Here is a 26,349-nt window from a genome sequence, read left to right on the forward strand (position 1 = left end):
AAAACTTTGAGGAAAATGCAAAGGGCAGTATGTAATTATATAAGGCCTAAGAAAGACGATCATAGTCGACCTACATTCGCATAGATTTCCTGTGTGCTAAGTTTCAATTGTATATTTAAAGAAACCCCTATTTTTCACCGTTAAAATATTGCCTCCAGCGATGCTCGAGTACTCCGCGAACATTCATCTTGCGAATCATTATTCAAAAGAGTCTACTTTCCATTCTTTACGACCAACATGTTCTTTGTAACATTCTCCTTTTTTCAAGGGGCGATTATTTCGACTCCAGTGGGTTTGCTTTTCTTCAATAATTTTTTTTAAACAATCTCAGATATTCATATTATACGATGCATACATATACATACATATGTATATTATATCAGGTTGAGATAAATGATTCAATCGTTTCCATTAAATAATTAGAAAAATACATACATACCATGTATATGTACAGAAGATAGATCACCCAGTTATATATTATATTACGATTATACATGCATAATTACTATAATTAGATAGAACAGGGCTTATTGAAGTAAAAGAAAAGATAACGTAACTGTATTTAGAAAATAAAATAACTGTTTCAATTGTATATTTAAATAAAATTAAATATTATTTGAAATCATGTGTAATTATATTTAAAATATAGTTATGTCAAAAGAGTCCAGATTACTTTAAATAAAAATTGAAATGTTTCAAGAGACATACAAGATTGCAAAACATATAAAGATAGAGGATTCAAAGATAAATAAAATTCATTTACATACCTACGTGTCGAATTACAAATAAATATAGCTACAAAACGAAGGCAGCTTGCACCCCTTTCACAAGCACCTAACAAATCTCTCTCGCTCAGCCAGCAGATTAAATAACCATTAGTAACACAATCCGCGCCAAGACCGCGAACAGCCAAACTAATCGACGTCAAACTAAACGCAAAAAGCGACGAAACGCGTCGCGATGTATTTCACGAGAACAAGAAAGCTCTCCTTATCCACACAGGGTCTCGAAACGTGGCAATTTCTGTTTCAGGGACGTCGGCTCGCGATGGAGGATCGTCGAGGCGCAAGAAATGCCCGCTCGGACGCCAAAGCGTCAACGAACCGCGGCTGAGCTCTCAATCCTCCTGAATGGAACCCTCGACACTTGGAAGCGGCGGGTAACTGCGTGGCAAGCGAACGACAGACGCGCCCGGGGGGTGGCTATAATAAGCATTCCGTGGAAAACGGCTGAAAAATGAGGAGCTCGTGGTCCCTGTGCTCGCTGGTGTCGCTTATGCTGGCGGTGAACAGCCTGCAAACCGGCGGGCTCACGAGGGGCGGTAGCGGTATTCAAATCGGCACCAGCGACAGGGCAACGCACACCAAGGGGCTAGGATTCGGACGGGGAACGGGGGTGAGGCTTGGCGAGGGCAGATTTCCAAATTCAACGAGGCAGAGATCGTTTACCACCACTACGACCACTACACCGTCGCCACCGCGATTCACCCACGCGCCGCACTCGGAGGGAGGCGCTCATAATATCACCCTTCTGGAGGTTGGTACTGTTTATAATGGTTAAATTGAGTGGAAAGAGTCGGGCTGCGTTGTTGGAATAGAGATTTTTGTTGAGTGAGAAGATGATTGCTTGATTGCGGTTGGCAGTAACAAGGTTAACCAGTCAGCTGTGATTCACGAGTATACTTGTCATGGGAAGTGTTACGGCGTAACAATGGGTTCTAACGGTGGAAAATATTTGACTATCGCGAGGCCAGCTCCTCGATGACCGTCGTGTCGAAAACACGCGAACGTCCGTCGTCCAGTTGTAATTCTTACGTTCTCAAGCGAACATTAAATCTATATTACTCTCATGTCCCATGTTTTATTCACTATTCACAATTTCCAAATATTCATTCGCAGTTAAGGGGGTATCCTAAATTAGGAAGTCTAAAAAAAGCGGTTTTTCGTGAATTTTTTTAGAATGAAACAAAATAATTAATTCTATCGAACTTTTTATCCTATTTTCATACATATTTGAGTAGTCTGTAGAAATTTTTTCAACAAGAAATATTCAAATTGAGTCTACTGTGACGCATATTTGTAAAGCACCTCGCAATTAAAACTTCCTATCGGCGGGAAAGATGCAGGTCGTAAATTTAGTTTGACACAAAAAAACCAAAAGAAATGTTCATTTTCATACATTTTTTCTTCTATGTGAACTAAGAAAATTCATACAAAAAAAATTTAAAACAACTTTTTTATCAAGTTAAAGTGATTTTTTCACCCAATGAACTCGTTTTTTTTTCAAACTTGCAGTTATTTCACATTTCACCATTTTTGCGGATTTTTCTTAGTTCATGTAGTAGACAAATGTATGAAAATGAACATTTCTTTTGGTTTTTTTGTGTCAAACCAAAATTACTTTTAGTTTTTTACTAAAAGGAGGTTTTAATTGTGAGGTGCTCTACAAATGTGCGTCACAGTCGACTCAATTTGAATATTTCTTGTTGAACAAAATTTGTACAGACTACTCAAATATGTATGAAAATAGGATAAACAGTTTGACAGAATGAATTATTTTTTTCCACCCTAAAAAAATTCACGAAAAACCGCTTTTTTTAAACCTCCCAATTCAGGATATACCCTTAAGTCGGCGTGTGAAGTGAGCATCCTCGAAAGTATTCTTTCAAAAATTAATCGTCAATTGGTCACGCGTAAATAGGAAAAATGCAGTACTTCGTGTCGTGGCGAGTATACTCGTCATGCGTAAAATTTAGTTACCATTGTTTATTTAAGAGTATGTTTCACATATTAATTTGCGTAGCAGAAGTGTAAGTGACATGAATTTTTGAGACGACCTAATATAGCCGTCTTTGCGATCCAATATCACTCTGTGTTTGACGACTATACCTGTCGTAACTTGATTCTAATGGCACACATAGGTGCGCGCTCTGAAAAGAGAATGCCACAACCGACTGGTTAATTAACGTCTTTGCTCTGCAAGTAGTTTAATCAAGGCAAAGGATGTAACCGGATAACCGGTTCATTTTCAATCGAAGAACCCTCGTAAATATCCGCATAACAAGTTGCCACAGTTTACTGTTTCGACTAGGTAACTTTTCTTGTCGTAACGCGTAGATATTATTAGATTGTTACCAATTTGGAATCTGAGCTAACAAACCATCTCTTTTAAAGTGAATTATGAAAATGATGTTGCTCTAGCGGTGTTGAAAGAAGTATTATATCAGGATTGAGAGGAAGGATACTGGAAACGAGAAGAATTGAGAAAAATTGAGTTTAGTTGAGTTATTTAAATGTCCTTATTTCTACTCATGAAAAAAGTCCAGTTTTTCCCGAAATCTACACTATCATTTTTTTTACTTTTTTCATACTAATTTTAGTCCAAGTTAACCCTAAATATTAAATTACATTAGCACGAGAAAAAAAATAATAAAGTTTAAAATGGTTAGGTTTAGTGAAGGAGAAGTGTTTTGATTATTAATTCCTACGATGCTCTATTTCACGATGTTCTACGTCAGGATCTTCTACCTTGAAATCCTCTAATTCAAGATCCTCTACTTGAGGATCCACTACTTTATGATCCTATGCTTCACGATTCTCACTTCCTGTGGTCCCCTGTTTAACCTCTTAACCTATGATTTAAGTCACGCTAATCCAAGCCATAGTTGGTTGCGTTATCCCCTTGGAGTAGGTCAACCATGTCCTTGATACGTGGTATCTGTTTCTGACCCATATACCGTTCCAAGTCTCCCAGACGATGGTATAGGCTAAGTGGGTAAGAATCTTTTACTTTAGGGTTTTGACTTTTTACGATCCTGTACTTTACGATGATTCTATTTTTCAATCTTTTATTTAGGGATACCATATTTCACTATAATTCTGTTTTACCATCTTTTATTTTGAGATCCTATACTTCAAGGTCCTTTACCTAAGGAGCTTACTAGCTCAGAATCTTTTATTTCTGGATTCTCTTCTTAAGTAACCACTTTTTCATCCATGCAAAGTATACCTACGTCAAATGTCACTTAACTGTGAATTATAATATACATACATACAGTGGGTGCAGAAAGTATTCGTACACCGATCAATTTCCAAAAAAAACTGTGTAAAATTATAATTTAGTAACTTATTTTTTATAAACAATGACATTCTATATATTCTCGGAAATCTCTAGAATAGATAGATTACACAAAAATAGTCATTTATGTAAGTTGCGAAATTAACAAAAAAAAAAAACAATTAATCGATAGAAATGTTGAAGCAATAAGTATTTGCACAACTGTTTCATTTTTAAAACTTCATTAAAAAAAATTAAATTTACATTAATTTACAAGTATATAATACTTCCTTCGTGAGATTTTCTTTTGATTTTATAATTACTGTAACTCTTCTAAGCGTTAAATTAACTAAATTATTAGTTATTCGAAGTCGGATCTTCTTCAATTTTTAAATCGTTTTAATTCTTCTTCATTTTTAAAAGTACTTTCCTGGAAATTTGATGTTTTCTAATTCGTACGGAGCAATAAACTAATGTGCTTACGTTATAAACTCTACTGTAAATGGTTCGTCATAAGAGTCGTACAAATACTTACTGCTTCCGTACTTTTATCCATTTTTCGCATTTTTTTGTTAATTTCACAAATTATATTAACTAGTAAATGTTGTTTTTGGACTATATCTATCTTACAGATTTCGAGAATATGTAAAATATCATTGATTATAAAAAAAGAAGTGAAGAAACTACAATTTTACAGAAAAGTTTTTTGGGAAATTGATCGGTGTACGAATACATTCTACACCCACTGTACATATATTTACTCACCAATATTCTAGATCCATTACCTCCAATTTCTTCTTCTCATTCATAAGATGACACCATATCGATGTGTGCTTGTCAACACTTATATTTATAAAGTCTCATAAACATAAATGTCTTCTTTTCACTCGCATTAAATTATTTATTTATACTAATGTTTCGAAAGACTTCACTAATTCAAGCGAGTTCAGTATAAGTTCCGGAGCACAGGCAAGTTTCCCACTTTGATCCTCGTATTGTGATGCACGATCAACGACTGCTTAGATCAGTCTGCTCTGGTTCACGCTCTATTTTATAACACTGAACTGTACTAGTATTAGTTTTATACTTATATCTGTTTCTCTTGTTGTGGTACGTGGAAGGGGAAGGACCCACGTGGGAGGCCCTCACACGTGGACTCGCTGTTACTAACGTATATTTAGAAGTCTTGATCAGCAATCCACAAAAATATACTACTGGAAACAGCTGTGACAATGGCACAGATCGTACTACAGACATTTGCATAGAGACCTGATTCTGACTAAAGTTTATGCATTAATTAATTATAAAAATTGTAAGTTTTACTGAAGATAGAAGTAAAATGAAGGAAATACACTTTAGAGAAAAAAGGAATTGGAATCTGCAATTGGCATACGAACGGTTGTTTGTTGTGAATTGTTTTAACGTTATTTAAAACAACTTGTTAGTAGAAAGTAACAAAAGTACCATACTAAAAATTTGATTTAAGTACGTGTACAAATTGAAGTTGAATTAAAATAACTTATAATAAAATAATTTATTAAACACATACTCCAATAATATTAACACTAATGTTTTTAGCAAAATTAATCCACTTTGTATATTTTATTATTACACATAAATCAATATTTTTATGCAACTATTTTTTTTTTATACGCCTACAAATTGTGAACAAACTCTGAAGTCATATAATTTACCTAAAAACTTTCGAAAGTCAAAAATTAAAAATTATATTCACCCACAGAGGATTGAACAATAATTTTTCTGTAGAGTTCTTCGAACCATCGTCATTATAGCATTCGTTAATTTTCCGAAAGAACATTCATTGCGTCAGATTATTATCTTTGATACTTGGCATGAAGTCGTTCGCTATGTCTGTAAATTAATGACAGAAAGGTCGAGTGACTCTCTCAACTCTAACATCGTTTTCTTGCGTACTCGTGTTTCTCAACGTATTCAATAAGTACATTCCACGAATAGTTCAAATAACATTAATCAGGGCGACATTCCGTTTCTGGAATTCTCTGTCAATGGACAATACCGAAGCTTTCTATCCCTAAAAGCAGAGATTCCTATTTCTTGTCAGTGTTTCGAGATCCTTTAAAGGATCTCAATCGCGTACCCAAAGGAAATGATCATGCATTCGAACGTCGGATACCAAGAAATGAGTTTTTGGTGTTCTTGGAAAAAGATTCGTTTCCTTTCATACGTACAAGAGTGTTCTTGGAAGTGTTATATGTTTTTGTCACTTTTCATCTTGGTTACTTTTGATCTCTTTACGGAGATAAAGTAATATATAATATAATATAAAGGGAATGTTGAAAATGACACTGAAAAAATAATAATAGTAAATGTATGAAAGTAGAAGATGTTTCCACATTTCTCCATATTAACAATGTTTTTTGAGAACACTGCTCCAAGACAAAGAATGGAAACATATAATTACTGCTCGAACAAGACTAATGGATCCTCATTTATTCTTCTATTTATTCGCAAGCTATTGTTTTGATATAATTTAATAATTATTTCACCCTCATTTCTCATTCAGTTGGTGGAACTCTCGAAAATAATCGTTTACGTGACCCCGCTAATTACACGATACCTCGAGCTGCTCGACCGTGGATTTTTTAACTTCGTCTTTTTTTTCCAACAGTTGTCAGTTGAAACATTATCCAACGCGCTAATTAGGAACTTCTTCTGCGAGATATAATTTGCTTGGGTAATCGGTTTAAGCGAGCGACAGAGAAGTTCGTCCAACTCCCGGGAGTAATTATTCCTTTGCTCGTCACAGCCACCATTATTCTCAATTTTCCTCGTGCGAACTATCGCTTTCGATCAGATTTCCAAGTGACGTTTAATCATCTTAATGTACATCCGCGGTTCTGCTGGCCAGACAACGATGAACGTCGTGATGGATCCTGTCGTTCCTTCTCACGTTTCCATCATGGTTAGTTCTTATTATCTTCCCGTTATTAGTTTCTCATTGGACAATATATTTATCAACGAACTGATTTAAGAGAAATAGAGGAAGCTCTTACAGAAAATTTGTCAAGATAAGTATGAAAAGAAATAATAAATAATATTCAAAACTGGGTTAAATTTGTCTTATGTTAATTGCAACGATTAATCATGGCTTAAATAGAATTGTATAATAAAATTTATCTCTCTGCAAGCTCATGATGCTTCCTGTCGTTTCCATTTTCGTTTTAGTCATAATTAGTTCCTCTTTGGACAGTATATTTATCAACGCACTCAATTAAAAGGAACAATGAAAAGTTTATGTTAATAATTTCTTAAAAACAAACCTCAAAGAAAATAGAAATACATGACTAAATATATAAAATAATATCCAAGACTGTCAAGTTAACTTAAGACTGTGAAGTTAAGAGTATCTCATGCTAATCGAAACAATTGTTCTTTGTTTAAATACGAGGGTATAACAGAATACATTATATATTTATTTGATATATGTATGTTTTCTCTTTCCGAAGCCATTTTTCTTCATAAGTGAAAGATGCACAAAAAATAAATTCTTCATGAGATATTTCAAGCGAAAAGCATGAAGAAACAATTTAGAAAATATTTAATCTAGCAACATTTTTTTATATTTCTTCTATCAAACACACACACACATTTATCTAAACATATTTACTTCATTCGAGTATACGCCCATTCAACCCCTACCTTGCTCTCTCAAATTCATTTTTTTCGTCACCACTGAAGAGACCAAAGATAAAATGCTTCCAATTGTTTTACCTTCTAATCATTCAACTAGTATTACGTCGTTAAAGATTGTTTAATTGCTCGCCATGGAAAGCCAAAGAATGCAGTAGAACGCGCTGAGCGGTTGATAAAGGGGGATAAGACAGAATGAAAAAGAGCGGCCAATTTTTAAAACGTTAAATTAAACTGGTGAGGGCGCGGCAGCAATTATGGCGGCGAGTTCCATGGAACATGGCTTTTAATTGTGAAAACCAGCATGATTTACATTCTTAATTAACGATGTGTTCCCAGCCAGCGGAAACTAACATAAAGAAGGAACGTGTCTTTGGAACTGACCGCGAACTCTGGCGGAACTTCTCTTAATTATGGCGTCCCGCCACAAACACGCGAGCGCAGCGCAGTTGTTTGATGATCTCCTATCCGCGAAATAAGTTTTGCAATAGTGTATTTACAAAATGTAAAATATGTTTGTGGTTGTGAATCAAAACTGAAAATTCTAATTTTTGGTTCTGTATCCCATTGCTAAGGGGTAAAATTAATTCACCTGGAGGTCCTCGAAATACGATTCTTAATTAGTGTTCACTGTGGTATTGCACTTGTACTTGCCTTTTGTGCAAAAAAAAAAAAATAAAAATTCATCTTTGGTTAAGAAATATAAGGAAAGTAACTTATAAAACTGCAAGTAACAATATTGAAATTATATTGCACGATGACTCGTACGACTATAACATACAGTGTGTTTGATTTGAATTAATATTAGAAAAAAAGAAAGTATACTCTCAGGCATCTTTCTTCAGGAAGAAAGATGAAAATGTTGAATCTACCAATCCCCCAGTGAATAATTATTACAAAGAAAATAAAAAACAAAAATAGCATTAAGAAAATTTGCAATATTCTACTTGAAAATGCAGAGTCTGTTTATTGTTGAATATTAAAATTAAAAGAAACCTCGGATAACCTTATTGAAAATAACATTTCATTACGAACGACTCTGAACTCTGACGAACCTTCCCCTAATTATGGCATTTCGCCGCAGACACGCGAGCGTGGTTGTTCGACGATTTCTGGCGATGCTTCCGTGGTCAAGGGTGCGATCGTGGAAAGTTTGCACCCCTAGTAGGCAGAATTGTAACTTACTGTCCACTTCCAGCCTACGTTCCATTCATTCGCCGCCGATCGATTTGAGCAACAGATGCTCGCTGATCCATTCTCGTGGTAATAAAGTGAACACTTCGTGATGCACTTTGTTTTATCCTACTGAGTAGGTAATGTCACCCAGGTTTGCCTTATAGTTGCAAGCATGCGTCTATCAATCATGATAATAGGCACGATTGATTTAAAGACAATTTCAAGCACAGTAAATATGTACTAAACTTAAAATATTTTATAAGTTTTTAGAGAGATAAGATGATCTATGATTTCTACTGTAACTTGTATTATTCAATATTTTTTGTAAATAATTAATACGAATACTCTGGACAGGCCCTGATTGAAGATTTTTTACTTAATTCAAATATTTATTTATATTTATATTATTAAAAATGGCAGAAAATATACATTTACAGATCAATTAAATTAAGATAAAAAATTAAATTGTGATACAAAATATCTGACCTCTGTTTAGTCTTAAAAATTCCTTTTCTTAAAACACAACATTTCGTATTAAATCTTCGTTACATCCTTACCTTAGATTCCTATTAATAGTAAATTAAACACTCGCTCTACAAAGACTACACCGAACTAAAGAATTCTAGAAAGACTACAAAGAATTCTTGCTACCCAAATTGAAAATGCTCGAGAAAAAAACATTTGGAAGCAACTAACAGTAAAGTTCACGTAGATAACAATGTGCAGCAGGCTTGAAGAGGTTAAAGAAACGTTGTGAGCTTGAAAGGCTGCGAGGACGTGCCATTCAAAGCACAAATGAAACTTTAAAATTTCATTCAATTGCTCATGGAACCGAGACCGCTTCATAAAGTGGAAATGCAATTTTCCGGCGAAGGTAGCCTATTTTTTCCTACCAAAGTGTGCTCTTTTGTGTAACAGGTGGGCTTGATGGTGCCGCACAAGTCATTTGGTGTGAGGGAGTACACGAAGGCGGTGACGTCTGCTGTCATCATGCTTCAGAAGAGCACGAGGGGGCCAAAATTAAAACTTTTCGAACGATACGACATTCACGTGAAGGTTGCCATGAAGGCGCTGACGCCAAGTCCCACCAGTAAGTTTACATTTTTTTAAATATAACTTCTTATACAACGTCAAACCGATTTAATGATATAATTAGCTTGATCCAAACAATTAGCGCTCACGAGAAAAATGGAGGATATAACGATAGTTTATAGGCTGTTTCGAAATAAGCTTCAGACCGAATGTTAATGAACATGCCAGATCAATTTCTGTTAGTACTATCAATAAATTTCAAACACTAATAAGAGTTGGAAGGTCATTGTATATTAACATCTTTCTTGACGTTATTATCTCATAAATAGACAGCAGATTATATGCATTTATGGAGTATAATAAAATACAGTATACATATAATGGAATTCATAAACACTCTTTTGTTTACACAATAACATTAATATTTATATTCGTATTTATATTAATTTGTATTCACATGCGCCTTAAGAGCATGAAATTCACAGTCTACTCGAAAATATAATAATTAATATAAATACAAATATAAAGTAACGTCAGAAGATTTTGTGTCTGAATGAACATTCTCATGATACAATTGCGAATTCTCGTAATTAATGATTCGTTTGCATGTGACGCGGTCGTCTTCGCCGCGTAATTCCTTTCATTCGAACAAAGACTTTCTTTTAAATCCGACGTCTTTGTCATCTTTGCTTCCCGTTTTATTCGTCCCTTCAATGGTCAGACCAACGAGTATAAATCAGACCAGCGATAGATTAAGAATTCTTAGAGAGATTCGTTAATTCTATCCGCTAGATTGGATTGTGACGGATGAATTCCACCAGAGGATTGAAAAGCGGTTTCATCCTCGAACGGGTAAAAGTGATCGTCAAATATTGCTTCACCTTGCGTTCTAACTCCTTTCCATTAATATTGAAGTGCTGGAACTATATACGTCTACCTATCCAATTTCGAGGCTACCATTATATAATTTTAATAATGAATTCAAGATTGACACTTGGCTGATAAAGAATAAAAGTCTGTGTGGAAATTAAATACGAAAGGTATACAGAATATAATTGGTGAAATTATGAAATAATAAAATTTAATGATGTATATATTATATTAAATTACATTCAATTATTACATAATTTCATTAAATAATGTACTTAATATTAAATAATGTAATGCATCTATGTTTCATTTACTTTCCATTTGATACTGTTTTCATCCAAATTAATAGATTAATCACATATTGTTTTTGAAGTGCTGCTTGCAGTCATATTAATTTATAATAATTTTTTCACGACGAAAATTCATTTGTAGTTCCAAAAATAAAAATAAAAGGAAAGTTACAGTACTCATCTTAATAAACAAAACCACAATTTTATATTCAAATATAGCTATAGCTTGATGACTTCTATGCCTGAAATATGTAGTTTTCGTGATCTGAATTAAATTTATAAGAAAAGAAAGTATGTACACTCTTAACCATTTCTCTTCAGGAAGAAAGACGAAGAGATTATTACAAACTCAATAAAAAAACCAAACATAACATTAAGAGACGATATTAATAGCCACCTGGCTTTCGGACATCTTCAACTTCTTTATTTTTTACAAGATATATTTTGCAGTACACTGTATTTGAAAATGCAGAGCCTGTCTACAATCAAGAATTAAATCCAAAAATTCTAATTTCTTATCCTTGATCCCATCTCTAAAATATAAAATTAATTCATCTGGAGTTCCTCGAGACATGATTCATAATTTCACTGTTTGGCGATCGTGAGGACCCGTCGCGGAACGATATGGACGTCGCCAGTCGGCCCAAAGCCATTCCCGACGCGTGAATAAGTCAAAAGATAAACGCGTACAGCTCTATCGCGAACTCTCGTATAAATCTCGGATAGAGGAAACCGTGCTGACTCACAGACTTCCGGGGTGACGTCACCCCGGAAGGAGAAGGATGATAACGCATCCATGGGTAAGCGGGTACGTCTTGTTTACGAGGCAGCTGCAAAGGGCACCGTAGACAGTTTTTCGCGTAAGCTCCCTGAACACCTGTGAACCATTACGTCTCGACCGAAAGCGTTCCCCGGATGAAATAAAACGGAAGGGATAAAAAATGAAGCCTCTCCATCGTCCCTGTCGACGACTTCACCCGAGCGTAATTAGGATCGAGGAAAGAATGGACAACTGCGAGACAAGGGGCTGCAAAAACTAATTCGATGTTAGAATATGAACCCCTGGATTCCATGTACCTGTGTTGATATTATTTCAAGCAGTGGTTTATAACGTTTGGAAATAATGAAAATAAAATTAAAAAATGTTGGGAAACTTCTTTGGAGAAAAATTGTTTAGTGTTTCATGGATATTGATTTAATATTCATATTAGAAACTGTCTTAACACTAAAACTACAAAAATCATATGCATATTTATTGTATGTACATACTTTATTGTAATTGTGTTATATGTAACTATGTGCTATATATTTTTTATATATTATTTGTATATATTTAGTTATGTTATGTTGTAACTATATCTTTGTAATTAGAGGTAGTAGGAGCAAACTAATTTGTTAATTAAAATAATTTTATGTTAGAATAATTTTCCCTCAAAATTACAGTTCAAATTACATATATAAATCATCATCATCAGTCAACATCTATCAGTCTGTTCATAATAAAATATATGTTATTTCATATTTATATATATTTTATTTTGTATCATTTACTGTAAACAGACTGATACATATATACCACTACCCATTAAAAAGTATTCTTATAAAAAATACACCACAAATATCAAGTTACACTTAGACATAGCTAGAATTAAAGAACGACTATTTATTTATTAACAGAACAATCTGTTCAAACTACGTAAAATTCTAACACCTCATATGATTATTCCAAAATAAATTATAGAATAATTATATTCATCCACATATGTATAATTAACAGCATTTCCGAATTAAATGCTGAAAAAAAAAAAAAGAACATCTCAATGTTGGAACTAAAAAGAGCAATTAATATCCACCACGGTTAAATCTGCATCGTATCTTACATTTTGAACCTTATTCTTCGTTAATCCCTCGTAGCTCGTACTTCGTTTACCTCGCGCCTATTTATATCCCGTTCGCGTAATTTTCTCTACTCGCACGCGCACGCTTTCAAATATTAACGCGGCCGGTCGACTGTGAATTTTTTAAACGCATTCAATTTATACGACTTCACCGGTTCCGCTCGTTCATTCGTTCAATTATTTGAAGCATGAAATTTTTGGAATAAAAAAAAAAGAAGAAAATCCTTACGTCTCGTGCGCCTCTAATTGGGTCCACACTTCCAAACGAGCGAAACGTTTCCACCGTGAAATTAAAAGTAAACTAATATTTAAATGAAACACGCTAGTCCAAAATACATGGGTCACTCGATTTAAACGGATGTAAATTTCGAGCCGACTTTCGACTTGATCCGCCCTATGTGACAACTACCGCTCACCGTGAAAACTTCTGTCGAGATTGTTTTAAGCGAGGGCTCTACCTTAAAAATTCTCCCGCGAACCAACTCAGCCATTCATGGTGGAAAATCGGAATGAATGAATAATGTTTTGAAAATACACTCGTATTTTTTGCCAATGGATATTTGAACCGTTCACTGCACAAATCGATGAACTCCACTTTTTGAAAAATCTTAAATTTAACACATTTAATCTCGCTGTCGGTCTGGGCCTCTGAAAATATTTTAAAATGATTTTTTTAGATAATCTGTAATCGTTGTCTTATTTTATTCGCTTTTATAAACTAATGAATACATTAAAATTCTCTAGCTGACGAACGTGAGACCATATTATTTTAAAAATCTGTATAAAAGCTTATTTTATTTGCTTGTCTATTTCTCATCTTATAATTTCATTATCAAGAAATAAAGTGCAGCTGGAGTGTTATTATAAAAACATAATATCAAATAAATATATGAATTAATTAACACACAGAAATTTAATAAACTAACATGAATGAAACTAAAAATAAGAATAAAATAAACATGAGAATAAAATAAGATACTACACGATAAGAGTATTCTTTACCCAAAGTAGCATACTTTGAAGTCCACTTTTCCTCAAGATCTCAGACTACGTGACGCACAGGGTCCCATAAATTTCGTCAATATCCTTTGCAAGCGTACGAGTGCCAGGTTAAAGAGGGAAGTGTCCTATAGGTGGGTTGGAGGCCACTTTGTGGGACATTGGCGTCTTTTATAGGGGTGCCAGCTTTGACCTTTATAGCAAGTCTGAAACCCTATTCGCGGCCATTGGGACAAGTCGGATTTTCCTCTCATTTTCTGCTCTCATTCGTCGACACGGATCAGCGACGAGGTTCGTGTCTCTTGCGTTTTTCCAGCAAATTAGGGTCGCTACTGTGAGTCCTAGCCTTTTACTACAATAGCTTTGGAGAGGTATTTGGAGAGATGATTGCAGATTTGGTAATAGAGCAAAGAAAAGATCACGTAAAAAAAAGAAGAAAAAAATATACATGTCGAATTGAGTAACACCTTCCTTTTTCGAAGTCGGTTAAAAAATGTTCATTGTCGTTGATGTATTATGAAAGAGTTCTTTCTAGTTCAATTATAATAAAAATAAGTGTAACTGCTAATTAGATAACACAGTAATAATTTAGTCCCATTTTATCTGCTTAATTGTTATTTGGTCTAACGTGTTAAACCATAAATACATATGTGTTAAAAGCAGTTGAAATGAAATGAAATTTACTGATTTATTTCTGCTACGCCTTCGTTGTTCAAGTTTCGTAGAAAGTAAACGTGATGAAGTAGAAAAACAAACTAGGTACATGTTAAAAAATTGAAATGAAACGTATTATTATAATAGGCTTTGTCTAATTCAGTTATAATAAGAATAAGAGAGAAACTCTAAATTAGATAACACGTCAATAATCCAAGAAATTTCACACCCTCTAAGTGTCGATAATAATCTAAGAAATTTCACACCCTAAGTATAAGTATCTAAGTATCGATTGATTCATCTCACCTACCTATACATGCGATCCTCTTATGCCAGTCTGGAGGAAAACTGAACCAAGATAAGTTTCATCTATCCTAACGTAGGATTTAGGGGATGAAATAGGATACCACGAATGAAATGTCGATATGCGATTTTTCTTATACAGAGGTCACTTTAAGGTCTCTCGTTCGTTGGGCTCAAAAAACGAAACCATAGTTTTACCTTCATCGACACGTTTGGAAAAATCTGTATTTACGATTGAAGCAGTAAAATTATTCCAAATTATTATTATTTGTACATTTTAACCGACGTTTAGGTCACATGAACCATTATCATTATTAATTTCACTCAAGACAGATTAAAATTGTTTTATCAAGTCCTTCTATGACATGAAACTAACGAAACTACAATATTCTTCAGTTGTTCGAAATATTATAGCCTACAGTTCTTTATACTACATTTATCAATTTCACCAAAAATATGAGGATTTCATGTAATTCCTTTACAAAATAATCTTTCAAAGAATCATTTTCTTTCATTACAATTGTAAATAATAAAATTCACCTGTATGTCGTAACTTTGTAATTCAATTACGTTTGTCTAACTCCAGAACAAGTCGAGGCGCAAGTAACAAGAAATAACTTGAGGAATATATCTTTCACCTAAAGAAAAAAATGTAAGGAGGTTAATGCGCTGCTACAGAACCGTATTGTGATACAGATAACAAATGATGCGTCGACAGAGAAAAATATCTCAAAGAAATTCTTTTTCTCGTTTTCTACTTGTCTGCGCTACCGCATCATACCTATAATAGTTTTGCACTTGTCTTCGTCGACGAATTAACGATAACGAGGAGAGTTGAGGTGGTTAGAAAAGAAACTTTCTTTGCTGACTCCTGCTATTCTTCTCATCGAGATTTGGAAGTGATGGTAGCGGTTAACTTCGAAATGAATGAATTAGACTCTTCACTGCAATCACTCCATTGGAAAATGAAAATTGTCTATATTAACAATCGATATGCAGTGGGTGTAGAATGTATTCGTACACCGATCAATTTCCCAAAACACTTTTGTGTGAAATTGTAGTTTCTTAACTTCTTTTTTTATAATCAATGATATTTTACATATTCTCGAAATCTGTAAGATAGATATAGTCCAAAAACAACATTTACTAGTTAATATAATTTGTGAAATTAACAAAAAAATGCGAAAAGTGGGTAAAAGTATAGAAGCAATAAGTATTTGGACGATTCTTATGACGAACCATTTACAGCAGAGTTTGTAACGTAAACACATTAGTTTATTGTTCCGTGCGAATTAGAAAACATAAAATTTCCAGTAAAGTACTTTTAAACAGTTATCCGAATACTTATTGCTTCAACATTTCTATCGATTAATTGTTTTTCTTTTTGTTAATTTCGCAACTTACATAAATGACTATTTTTGTGTAATCTATCTATTCTAGAGATTTCCGAGAATATATAGAATGTCATTGTTTATAAAAAATAAGTTAATAAATTACAGTTTTACACAGCTTTTTTGAAAATTGATCGGTGTACGAATACTTTCTACACCCACTGTAAAGGTTTATTAATTCATCATACGGATATTGAATATCTAACATGATATGCTTTACAATAATACATACTTAAATAATGTCACGAAAAAAAAAATAATAGGAAGGTTCACCTAATTCAAGTACATTTGACAATTCTAAAAACATACATGTGTAGTAACATGAATGTTTTTTAATTTAACGTTTCGATTACCAAATCGAGCGACCCTCGTCAGAAAAGAAAAAGTGATATCAAATAATATACGAATTAAAATACGTAATAAAAATAATCTCGTAATTCAGACGTGTTCTGCAATTTAAAAATACACATTTTGGTACCAGTGATCAAGAAATAATTTCTTTCCTGAAAAATAGAATCATATTCACACAACGGAGGGTTAATCAGGAGGTGGAAACAACGATCCATTGATACGAGTCGCTTATTCAACCAAAATATTCTGCGCCTGTTTATCTGCTCCTCAAAATAGCGCGTTGGAATATGGGGATCGTCGAGCTCTCAGCCCCAGTTTAATTGCCACTAACGAAGCATCCCTCGCCAAACACGGTATGCCTCCATGTGCAGACAGCTAGATAATTTTCAGTCCATATAAAAGGTCGCGTCCACAAATTCACTGGCTGAAAAGAGTCGATAGTTCAACCGCGATAAGTGCTTATCAGGGGCATGCAATGGTCTCGGTTCGCTTCCACCTCATTTCAAACTCATACTTGGTGTCTGCCACCTATGGCTTAGAAGCCGGCAGAATTCTTGTTTAGATAAATATTTTCAACGTGGGTTAAAAAATAAACCATATCTTCATTATACATAAACAAGAATAAAAACTTGTATTGGAATTATAAATAGAATCATATTATACTTCATATTGAACGAATAAAAATAACTGTTGCCTTTGAATGAAAATATACATGAAAAATGATTAATTATTGATGTTATTGTTAAATATCTTTATGATTATATTTATTTTTAATGTAAGTACTTGATGTAATAGCTGTGAATACTATTTCCTTTAGATTGAGTAAAATAATGATTTTAAAATTCAAATGTCAGAAGTATTTGATTGTTTTTGATATTAAAAATCGAGTTACGTTGCTTTTAGCAAGTGTTTATCATTATATCATTAAGAAGTCCCACATTCGGCCCTCTTACAAGGAAAATTGATCAGTTCTGATCAGTTACAATTTATCTTAATTCACCCAATTAGTTTCTTAAAATTGTACTAAAACTGTAGAATTTACTAAAAGTGAAATTTGGATAAATTGAAATTGAATAAACTTGCTCCTGCTTCCATAAATATATAGTAAATATTTTTGTTATGATTGGCTAAGTTTGCATGTTCTATTAACTTGTATGTCGATCCTATAATATTTCCGTTATATTCGTTATCGAACAAAGGCATACGAGCAGTCACCGTGCGCTCGGTCCAAGAGAAATTAATTCGATCAAAATATACTTCGTCTGTGCTACTGAGAAACGTGAAGGTTGTAGTTACCCAACGCAAATCATGTTAGGTATACTGAAACGAGCGACAACCAGACGCCACTGTAATAGCGACACGCATATTCGCTTTGCGTGTACAGGGTGCTTAAAAAACCGTAGCTTATAAATTTAGAGGCACGTGTCGCTCACCGAACCAAGTAAAAACTGTTTAAAAGCTCTTCCCTGTTCCAGTAATAACTTCGGTCTCCAATTCCACTGGATATTTATGGGTCAAATAAAGTTCGTAAGAACAGAACATAGCACTCATAAGTCAAAATTAAATCGAGAATTGAATCTGAGCGATGGACAACATTTTCGAAAATACAGAAGGTAGTAAGCCTTGCTGACTGTTGATTAATTAATTTATATTCGAGTGAAAAATTTGTACACGTAACAAAATTATGGTATTATCTATAGGAGACAATATTTTGTTAAGAATGTGTGAGCAAATTAAATTAATATTGAAATTATTACGTATCTTGCGATGAAAGTAACAAAAAGTGAATATAAAAATGTATCCATTATTAGTTTTAGGAATATAAATACAATATTCGATAAACATCACATAAAATAAATAACAAATTGTGTTTTCCTTTGAAAGAAAGATGTTTACGGAAATATGTTTGTACTCATACTCCGTTACATTAATTGTAAGCTTCATACTACTTTTATTATCAGTTTTATATTTGCCCAGATATTATTAAAACTGTGTTGTTCTTAGATAATTTTTTGGGCGTTTGAAAATTATCGAAGAAAATATATTATCGAATTCGTACACACGTGTCAAACAAAAAATGTATTCAAGTTATAATATTACTCAAAAAAGATGCAAGGAAAAAAAAATTATAAAATGTGCCAACATAAATGTTCGATTATATTTGTAATTCAAATATTAAACAGTCATTTAAAAAGAAACCAAAGAATACTACAAAAAAAGTATACCTATCGAGACGATAAGAGGTAGAAGAACGTTAAAGAAATATTCAATACCCTTCTGAATATCTAGACTTCATCCATTCATCCTCGAATCTTCCTTTTCCAACACCCCGTATATACGTCCACACACTTTGCTCTCAAAGTGCCCGTGCTGATATCCGCCGGCTCAAGCGTTGCATCTTGCTAGTGTCGCCATTGCGTCGTCTTCTGGTCCATTAAGCCGCGGTGCTTTATGAAAGTCGTCGTCGACAGTCTCCGTAGGACTTAACAGGATGAACGGGGGAAAGGATATCGGAAAAGCGGTCGTCAACTTTTTTCGTATGTTAATTCACCTTGGTAAATTGCGCGAAGTAACTACGGAAGGGTATCACATTCAGCAGTGCAACTTTGCGCCACGCTAGCCAGTAACGTTTCCAGAAAAGAATCGTCTTTGACAAATAGGCTACACGCTCTGGTTACGTCGAAAAGGATTATCGAAAGACACAAAACGTTATGGAGCATTGAACCTGAATTGAAAATTATCGACGTAATGTGTTTCCATTCAGGAAAATTTTACTGGAAATATTTCAAATCTTTAATAGAGTTGGACCTTCTCAGGAGTAATTTATAAGCCTACTAGGGCCTAGTCGGGATATAATTGAGGAGAAATCGTAGTGTGGGTATGTGAATACTGTAATAATACACATACTCAAACAATGAAATCTGTATACGACAAAGTAAAACAACATAATTACTAAGCGTAATCTTAAGATTAAATTGCTTCTGCATTTATATTTAATACAAATCTTCATAAATTTTAATGTATAATGAGCATACAATATATTACATGTACGATGAAACATCGTATTTCTTCATAACACTCAAAGGTAAACTTATAGGGTGCCCTAATAGTAAAATAATTGATTTGGAATTAAAGTTCCAAGATTTAATTTTTGTTTATTATCAGACAGCGTCAAATTGAAGCTACACCTGATTTTGATAGTTCGTATTTTTCTGAATGCATGCTTAGTCATTAATATGGTAACCTGCTATCGCCATGGAGTTTCTATAGAGAACGTTAATAAGATTTTGGTATGTCCTTCTGTAAGACGGGATTATTTTAATTTTAATACATGCAAATGGAATTCAAGCCCCGAACCATTCTTTTACACTGTCACTAATCACTTGCATTATTCAAGCGGAGCCGTGCTTTTTGCTACCACTTGTTAGATCAACGACGCTCCCACGAATTCCTTTATCTCCTAATTTGTCGCGCTGCGTCTGACGGGCTCTCAACTTCCTAAATTACATGCGAAAAACGTCCGCGAATTTTCTCTACCTCGCATTTATTCGCGCGTACAAATCTGTGGTAACCTGACCTGCGAAAATTTAGTTTCGAAGAATAAAAAAACGCTATAATACTTGGTACTCTAGTTACAAAACAAAGGTAAAGGTGTGTTTTCAAGAATTGCGAAGAAAACTATTCTCCTTGTAGTACTTTTCAGTATCGTTATTTTTTGAAGATGTAACTTATTTTAACGATTTTATTTCAGGAAAGTTGAAACTTGTGAATTACAATTTCTTGAAGTCTAATATTTGTAATAGAATCGTGATAGGGCACCTCGACCGCCCTACGTATGTTTCGCGTGATACTGCACTGCGTTGCAGATTGTCATATGTCTTTAACGGTAGCCGAAGGAGCGTGGCTGCCTAAAAAACAGTATTGTTGCGACCATTGAACAAAATCGTTAAATTATTTATATTTCTGATCCGATCACTTTCTTTCACCTAGAGTCCTACATATTCAATTTATTTAGAATTAAATTAGGTAATTATAGAGAACAGGTACATCCTCTCCGATTTCGATGATTTTTCAATATGTTGTAGAAGTCAACATTGTGAATAACTTTTTCCTATACATATAACCATCGCTCGGACTTGGTTTCCGAGATATTTGCAAAATATCATTGCTACTACTACAATGAATATTGCGTATAGCTACGCGTCTGTGGCAGCGTGTGTGTAAGCGTTCAGTCGTCGATTGTTTAGGCTCGGAATACACGTACGCGTCTGTGAGTTCCCGTAATTTCGATGCGTATAATTTTCGCGCAAAATCCTTTTACAAAAATTGAAAAGCATATATGAAAAGCATAAACACCCCTCAGGCTAACCGTGTACACACCTGAGTGGTGCGCTGCAGTACTCGTTGTTGGGGGCTTCGCCACCAAACCCCCGACCGGGAGCGAGCCCCCGGAACCCTATTTTTTTACTGTACGAATACAGATCATGCGCTACTTTATATCTATAAATGAATTCGGAACAGATTGAAACACGAGCCGACCAGCGAATGATAGCTAACGCATACAGACTCACAGTCGCGTATGTGTATTCCGAGCCTAAACAATCGACGACTGAACGCTTACACACACGCTGTCACAGACGCGTAGTTATACGCAATATTCATTGTAGCAGCAATGGTATTTTGCAAATATCTCGGAAACTAAGGCCGAGCGACGGTTATATGTATAGGAAAAAGTTGTTCAAAATGTTGATTTCTACAACATATTTAAAAATCAACGAAATCGGTGAGGATGTACCTGTTCTCTATAATTACTTTAAATTATATCGAATAAACATTTCCTGGTATGAGTATATTTTTAAAGTGATTGAAAACTATTCCTAAATATATGTATGTAATCGTATAAAATAATATGGTCACTAATAAGTTCAAAAATAAGAATCTACAGTGAACTGGAAAGTAATTGATACTATACTGGCTCCTGCTGGAAATGTATATTTTTCATGTGCCAAACCAGATGTGAAAGTAAGTCGCAGAAGAATTAATGAAAGTCATATAAATTCCAGATTGTGCTCCAAGTTAGAACCTCTGACTAATGGATCTGAAAAAATTCTATATCACTTGGAATAGACGAATCTGAACATCTATTTAGATAATGGCAACAAGGCCAATATTTAGTGGCCAATTGATCGGTTTATAGACCACGGCGTTACGAATCGTCGTCTGAGAACTTTTTCTTGCTCCAAGAATCATCTTTTTTCGAACTTGGCACGATAATTCAGAGGGAACCATAATGGAGTCTCTAAAACCCAAGCGTCGCGTCATTCCAAAATGTTAGATAGATTTATTTTGTAGTAGGAATTTTAAAAATTTAATCTTATGTTAAAGATTCCAAAAATTGGGAACTTATATTAGAGATTTTTAAAATTGTGAGCTTATATTAGAGACTAAAAGTTGTAAGTTAAATTCTTTGATGATTCAAACAAAGCAGGGGTAGTTTATTTAAAAACGCTACGTTTTGGCCTATGACGTCCTATCTTCAGAAAGGAATAAATATCCACACCTAAAAAGATCTATTTTTGTTTTTTTTTCTTTGAAAAATAGATTGAAGATTGAACTAATGAAGTTTTTTAAGAAATTTCGACAAACTTGACGTATGATTGTTCGCCATGTGCCTTATTCAGAGACCCATTCATATTTTTTTATTTACGTTCATACCTATATCACATGCAGACCCCAAGCATAAATGTATATTCCAAACTAAATAAAATACTGTAGCTATGAAATCATTTTTTTATTTAATAATATTATAAAAAACAGTACTTATATTATACATTTTTCTATTATGTATTACGTATATTTTTCATATATTGCACCCAGACCCAAAGCACACCTTTTTATAATTTTTCATACTACAACACTCATAAAAAATAATAAACCTCAAACGATACTATTACCGACTAATTTTATTCATTAATAGAAACAGGACTTCCGTAAATAACACCGAAATCCAAAGCATCCTTTTCAAGATAATACGTCGACGTAAAATACCTTGGTCAAATAGTCACCATGAAATCACCTTCCTTTACATAATCATCCCTGACAGTAATTCAGAGCAAATCTCTCGTTGACCCCAAACCCGTTTAACTCTGATTGCCATCGAGGCGCCACGGCGAAGTTGAGAAGGTCTGGCGATCTGAATGCCAGACCGAAACAAGTCCGCGACGCAGATCGTTAATCGAGGGGAGAAACGAGGAAACGAGAGCAACACATTGTCGGGATCCGCGGGCCCCATAAAGCAGAAAATGGCTTGGCCACAAAGCAAATTGAACGCCGCGGTTGAACACGGATCCCGCAACAACTGAGGCGCGCAAAGTGAATCGCGTGTTCATCCTGCGAACAATCACGTGAGAATGGTACGTCCAAACGTCAATGATAAATTCCTGTCGTGTTGTAGCGCCGAGGAAATTACGAGGGATCGCGAAGGGCCAACGAGGACGTAAGCGACGATTATTTGGGAGAGTGCAACGCTGTTTAGGTTTAGGGTGGATGTGAATAAGCGGCTGATGCATTAGCGGGATCGTGAAATAGTAAATGTACATTTTGTAGGCGTGGATTGCTATTGTGATGAGTGTATTGAGAGTTTTCATTATTTAAGAGAGGGTATGTTTTGATCTAAGGGTTTTGGAGTGAGTTGTTCCTCGTTGGGGGTAGTAGATACCCATTTTAATTTAAGGGGTATTATACATAGTATGCTCGCAAGAGAAAAAAATTCTTTTTAAGGATTTTTATTTGATATAACAAATAATTGTGGAATGTCAGTGTTTCTATTTATAATAGCACACATATTAAAGTAATAAATAACATTTTTTTGGTTTTGGACTTATTTTCAATGTAATACGGAAGTAACCATTTAAATTGTGAACAAATATTTATAATTAAATAAGACAGTAATTCAATATAATTTATAATTAATTTGGCAGGTAGTTCGTTATTATTTTGAATCTTTATTCGTTTTAAGCATAATACTTCGTTCCTGAAGAGATTAACGTAGAAAATAAGAGAAACCATCCTCTGAGCTGTAAAATTCTTGACTGTGAACAATTTTAACACGTAAAGAAGTTAAGAAAAAGCCAATAAGCTAAATTAACTTAAGCCAGATTTCAACTGGGTGGTATCGAAAAAGCTTATCTAATAAACCTGAGAGTCCTCTTACCAGAAGCTCTTTTTTACTGAAGAACGACTTGATTACTGTGTCTGTTCATTACTCATTATTTCTACTTGTATTTACTTTTATAAACATCGAAGGTGATGACAACGTCTATATTTTAACTGATTTTAATTAATCACTGTCGTTTATTAGAAAAATAATAATAGCGCAGGTGCCAGTGTTTGTGTTGACTATAAGTAGATTCGGTAAATATATGGTCAGACGCGCTAGCAAGTCAAACTCATTCGCATATGTACCTACTCGACGGATTATCAAAATCGATTCTCTCAAAATTTGAATGAATATACTCTTTAACTTCATCTACCATATTGACTCTCCTCCTTTACAATAAAAATTCGTGAAATATAAAAATAAGGATTTCAGACATGTCAGGAGTTGAATTCAAATACTCCTTCTCATCTACTCATTAGTTACATGCAGAGTGAACATTCGATGTAACATTTTCTTTATTTCAACGTTTAAATAAAAGATTTTAGTTTTCTTCAGGCACTTTGATAATCATCAATATTAATACGTTTTCATAACTGCAAATATTTTCGCAAAATTAAATTTGCGAAAATGTAGAATTAAATTAAATAAAGGGGTATACGTAACTACCCTGATAACCCGTGACAGTCTCGAAGTACTATCTCATGTTTGAAAATTCAGATTCTAGCACATGTTGATTCCTTGAAAAAATTAGTAAGGTATAGTCAATAAATTTGCAAGAAGATAACAAAGGGGTAAAAGCACAAAGCTTTCAACCTCAATTACGCAATCACGGTGTAACTTTCAGACTAAATCCCCAGCTGTTAATAACAGAAAATATATCAATCATTGGCATCCTGCGATCCATTATCCTGCGATGTTCGTTGATCGAGAACAGAGGTCGCAGGGACGATTCGGATTGTGGCCAGACATTTGTTCCCAAACGAACAGTGCTTCTGCTTCTGACACGGTTCCCCGAATTTCGACCTGTCCGCCTCAGGCAGCTTGAACGTAATTTTGCGGCTGACGTAATAAAAGTAGTCCATTCATTCGATCGGCACGCCGTTGTCTAAGAATAATGTGACCACCCTAATTCCCACTTTGTCCTTTCCGATGCGCGATGTCGACGGATCGATGGAGCTTATTCGCTGGTGAGCTTCCTGATTCGTAGAACAATGTTGGTATATTTAAACTTTAAGGAGTATTAGCTATAGACTTAATCTATTAATTTATTGTTAAAAAATTAACTGACACACATGTTTTTAGTTAAAACATGAAATATCTGGGAATGTTTTCGCCTTTTCTCAAATATTTGTGCGAAAAGTATTCAATAACTTATCCAGTCATTGTCTTTTTATGTAATGTCCAACAATAGTAGCTTGTTTTAAATGTTTCCTGGTTTTGTATTAAACTTCATTGGTTCTCATAGACAACCTGAAATATCACCAGTAAAGGTTTTAATTAATATTGAAAAATATTCATTGTATAATTCTTTGTTAAGGGCATACATACTTGTCACAAGAAGATTCAAGAATTTTGTCTCAAGATTTAAATACATATTGTAGGATTTATTATATGTTACTATATTTATAAAATACTGACTTAACTATTAACGAAACTAAAATGAATAGAGTCCGCTCAACGGTCCGCTCTACGTCTATTCGCGCCGTCTTTACCCTTCGACTGCTCAACTAAATCTGTCCTCGACGCTTCTTTCTCTACCTCCCCTTAAAGTTAAGCCCTGCCCAGGGTTTTTCCCAGGCAGGGGAACGTTGTTCTAGGGGGCCTCGCCGGGGCGCGCCCGGACAACATCAGCCCAAGTGGCCAGGTCATAAATTAAACTAAACTAAAGCTACGTTACAATATCCTTATACCTATCCTATAGCTAACGCTCCCTCTCCCTCTCCCTCTCCCTCTCCCTCTCCCCCCCCTCTCTCTCTCTCACGCACACGCACACGCACACATTCCCACTCCTACAATATTTTAATGCAAAACAAAGCCTACTTTTAAAGTATAAGTATTGAACTCGGTATATAAATTTTATTGTTGAAATATATTTTAAATGACGAAGGAACGTTAAAATAAAACCGTGAAAGGTATGTATAATCAGCTCTCTGTAGTAATAAACCCAGTAGCCCCTACGACAAGGACAATGGAAAGAATAGTCTTGGATTAAGAAAACGTGGCACTACGTACGAGTTAGTGGACAACCTCAGGTGACTTTGCGTCACGAAGACCATAACGTCTAACCAAATACGACTCACACGAAGGGTCTCTTTTCCGAGTCATCCATCACGATGATGGGCACTAGTATCTCTTAAATTGACAAATCCATCTTCAGCATCGTATTCCAAACCGAATACCCCAAGCAGGAATAATGTAGCTGTCGGAACGCTACACCTGAAATTCAAGAATAAAGTCCAGACCCTTCCAATCCCATCTACTCCAACGATTTATGTATG

The 26,349-nt window shown here is 34.5% G+C and overlaps 1 protein-coding gene across 1 annotated transcript in view; it reads left to right on the top strand.

Annotated features, from left to right (window-relative positions):
- LOC128884762 (glutamate receptor ionotropic, NMDA 2B) overlaps positions 1-26,349 on the top strand; it is a 365,676-nt gene that overhangs the window by 164,999 nt on the left and 174,328 nt on the right. The window contains exons 2-3 of the mRNA XM_054138365.1: positions 1,033-1,536; positions 9,823-9,994. Coding sequence (XP_053994340.1) covers positions 1,237-1,536; positions 9,823-9,994 — 472 coding nt within the window. The 5' untranslated portion in view covers positions 1,033-1,236. The remainder of the gene's footprint in view (positions 1-1,032; positions 1,537-9,822; positions 9,995-26,349) is intronic.

Source organism: Hylaeus volcanicus, chromosome 2, assembly GCF_026283585.1.
Source record: "Hylaeus volcanicus isolate JK05 chromosome 2, UHH_iyHylVolc1.0_haploid, whole genome shotgun sequence".
NCBI classification, from domain to species: Eukaryota; Metazoa; Arthropoda; class Insecta; order Hymenoptera; family Colletidae; genus Hylaeus; species Hylaeus volcanicus.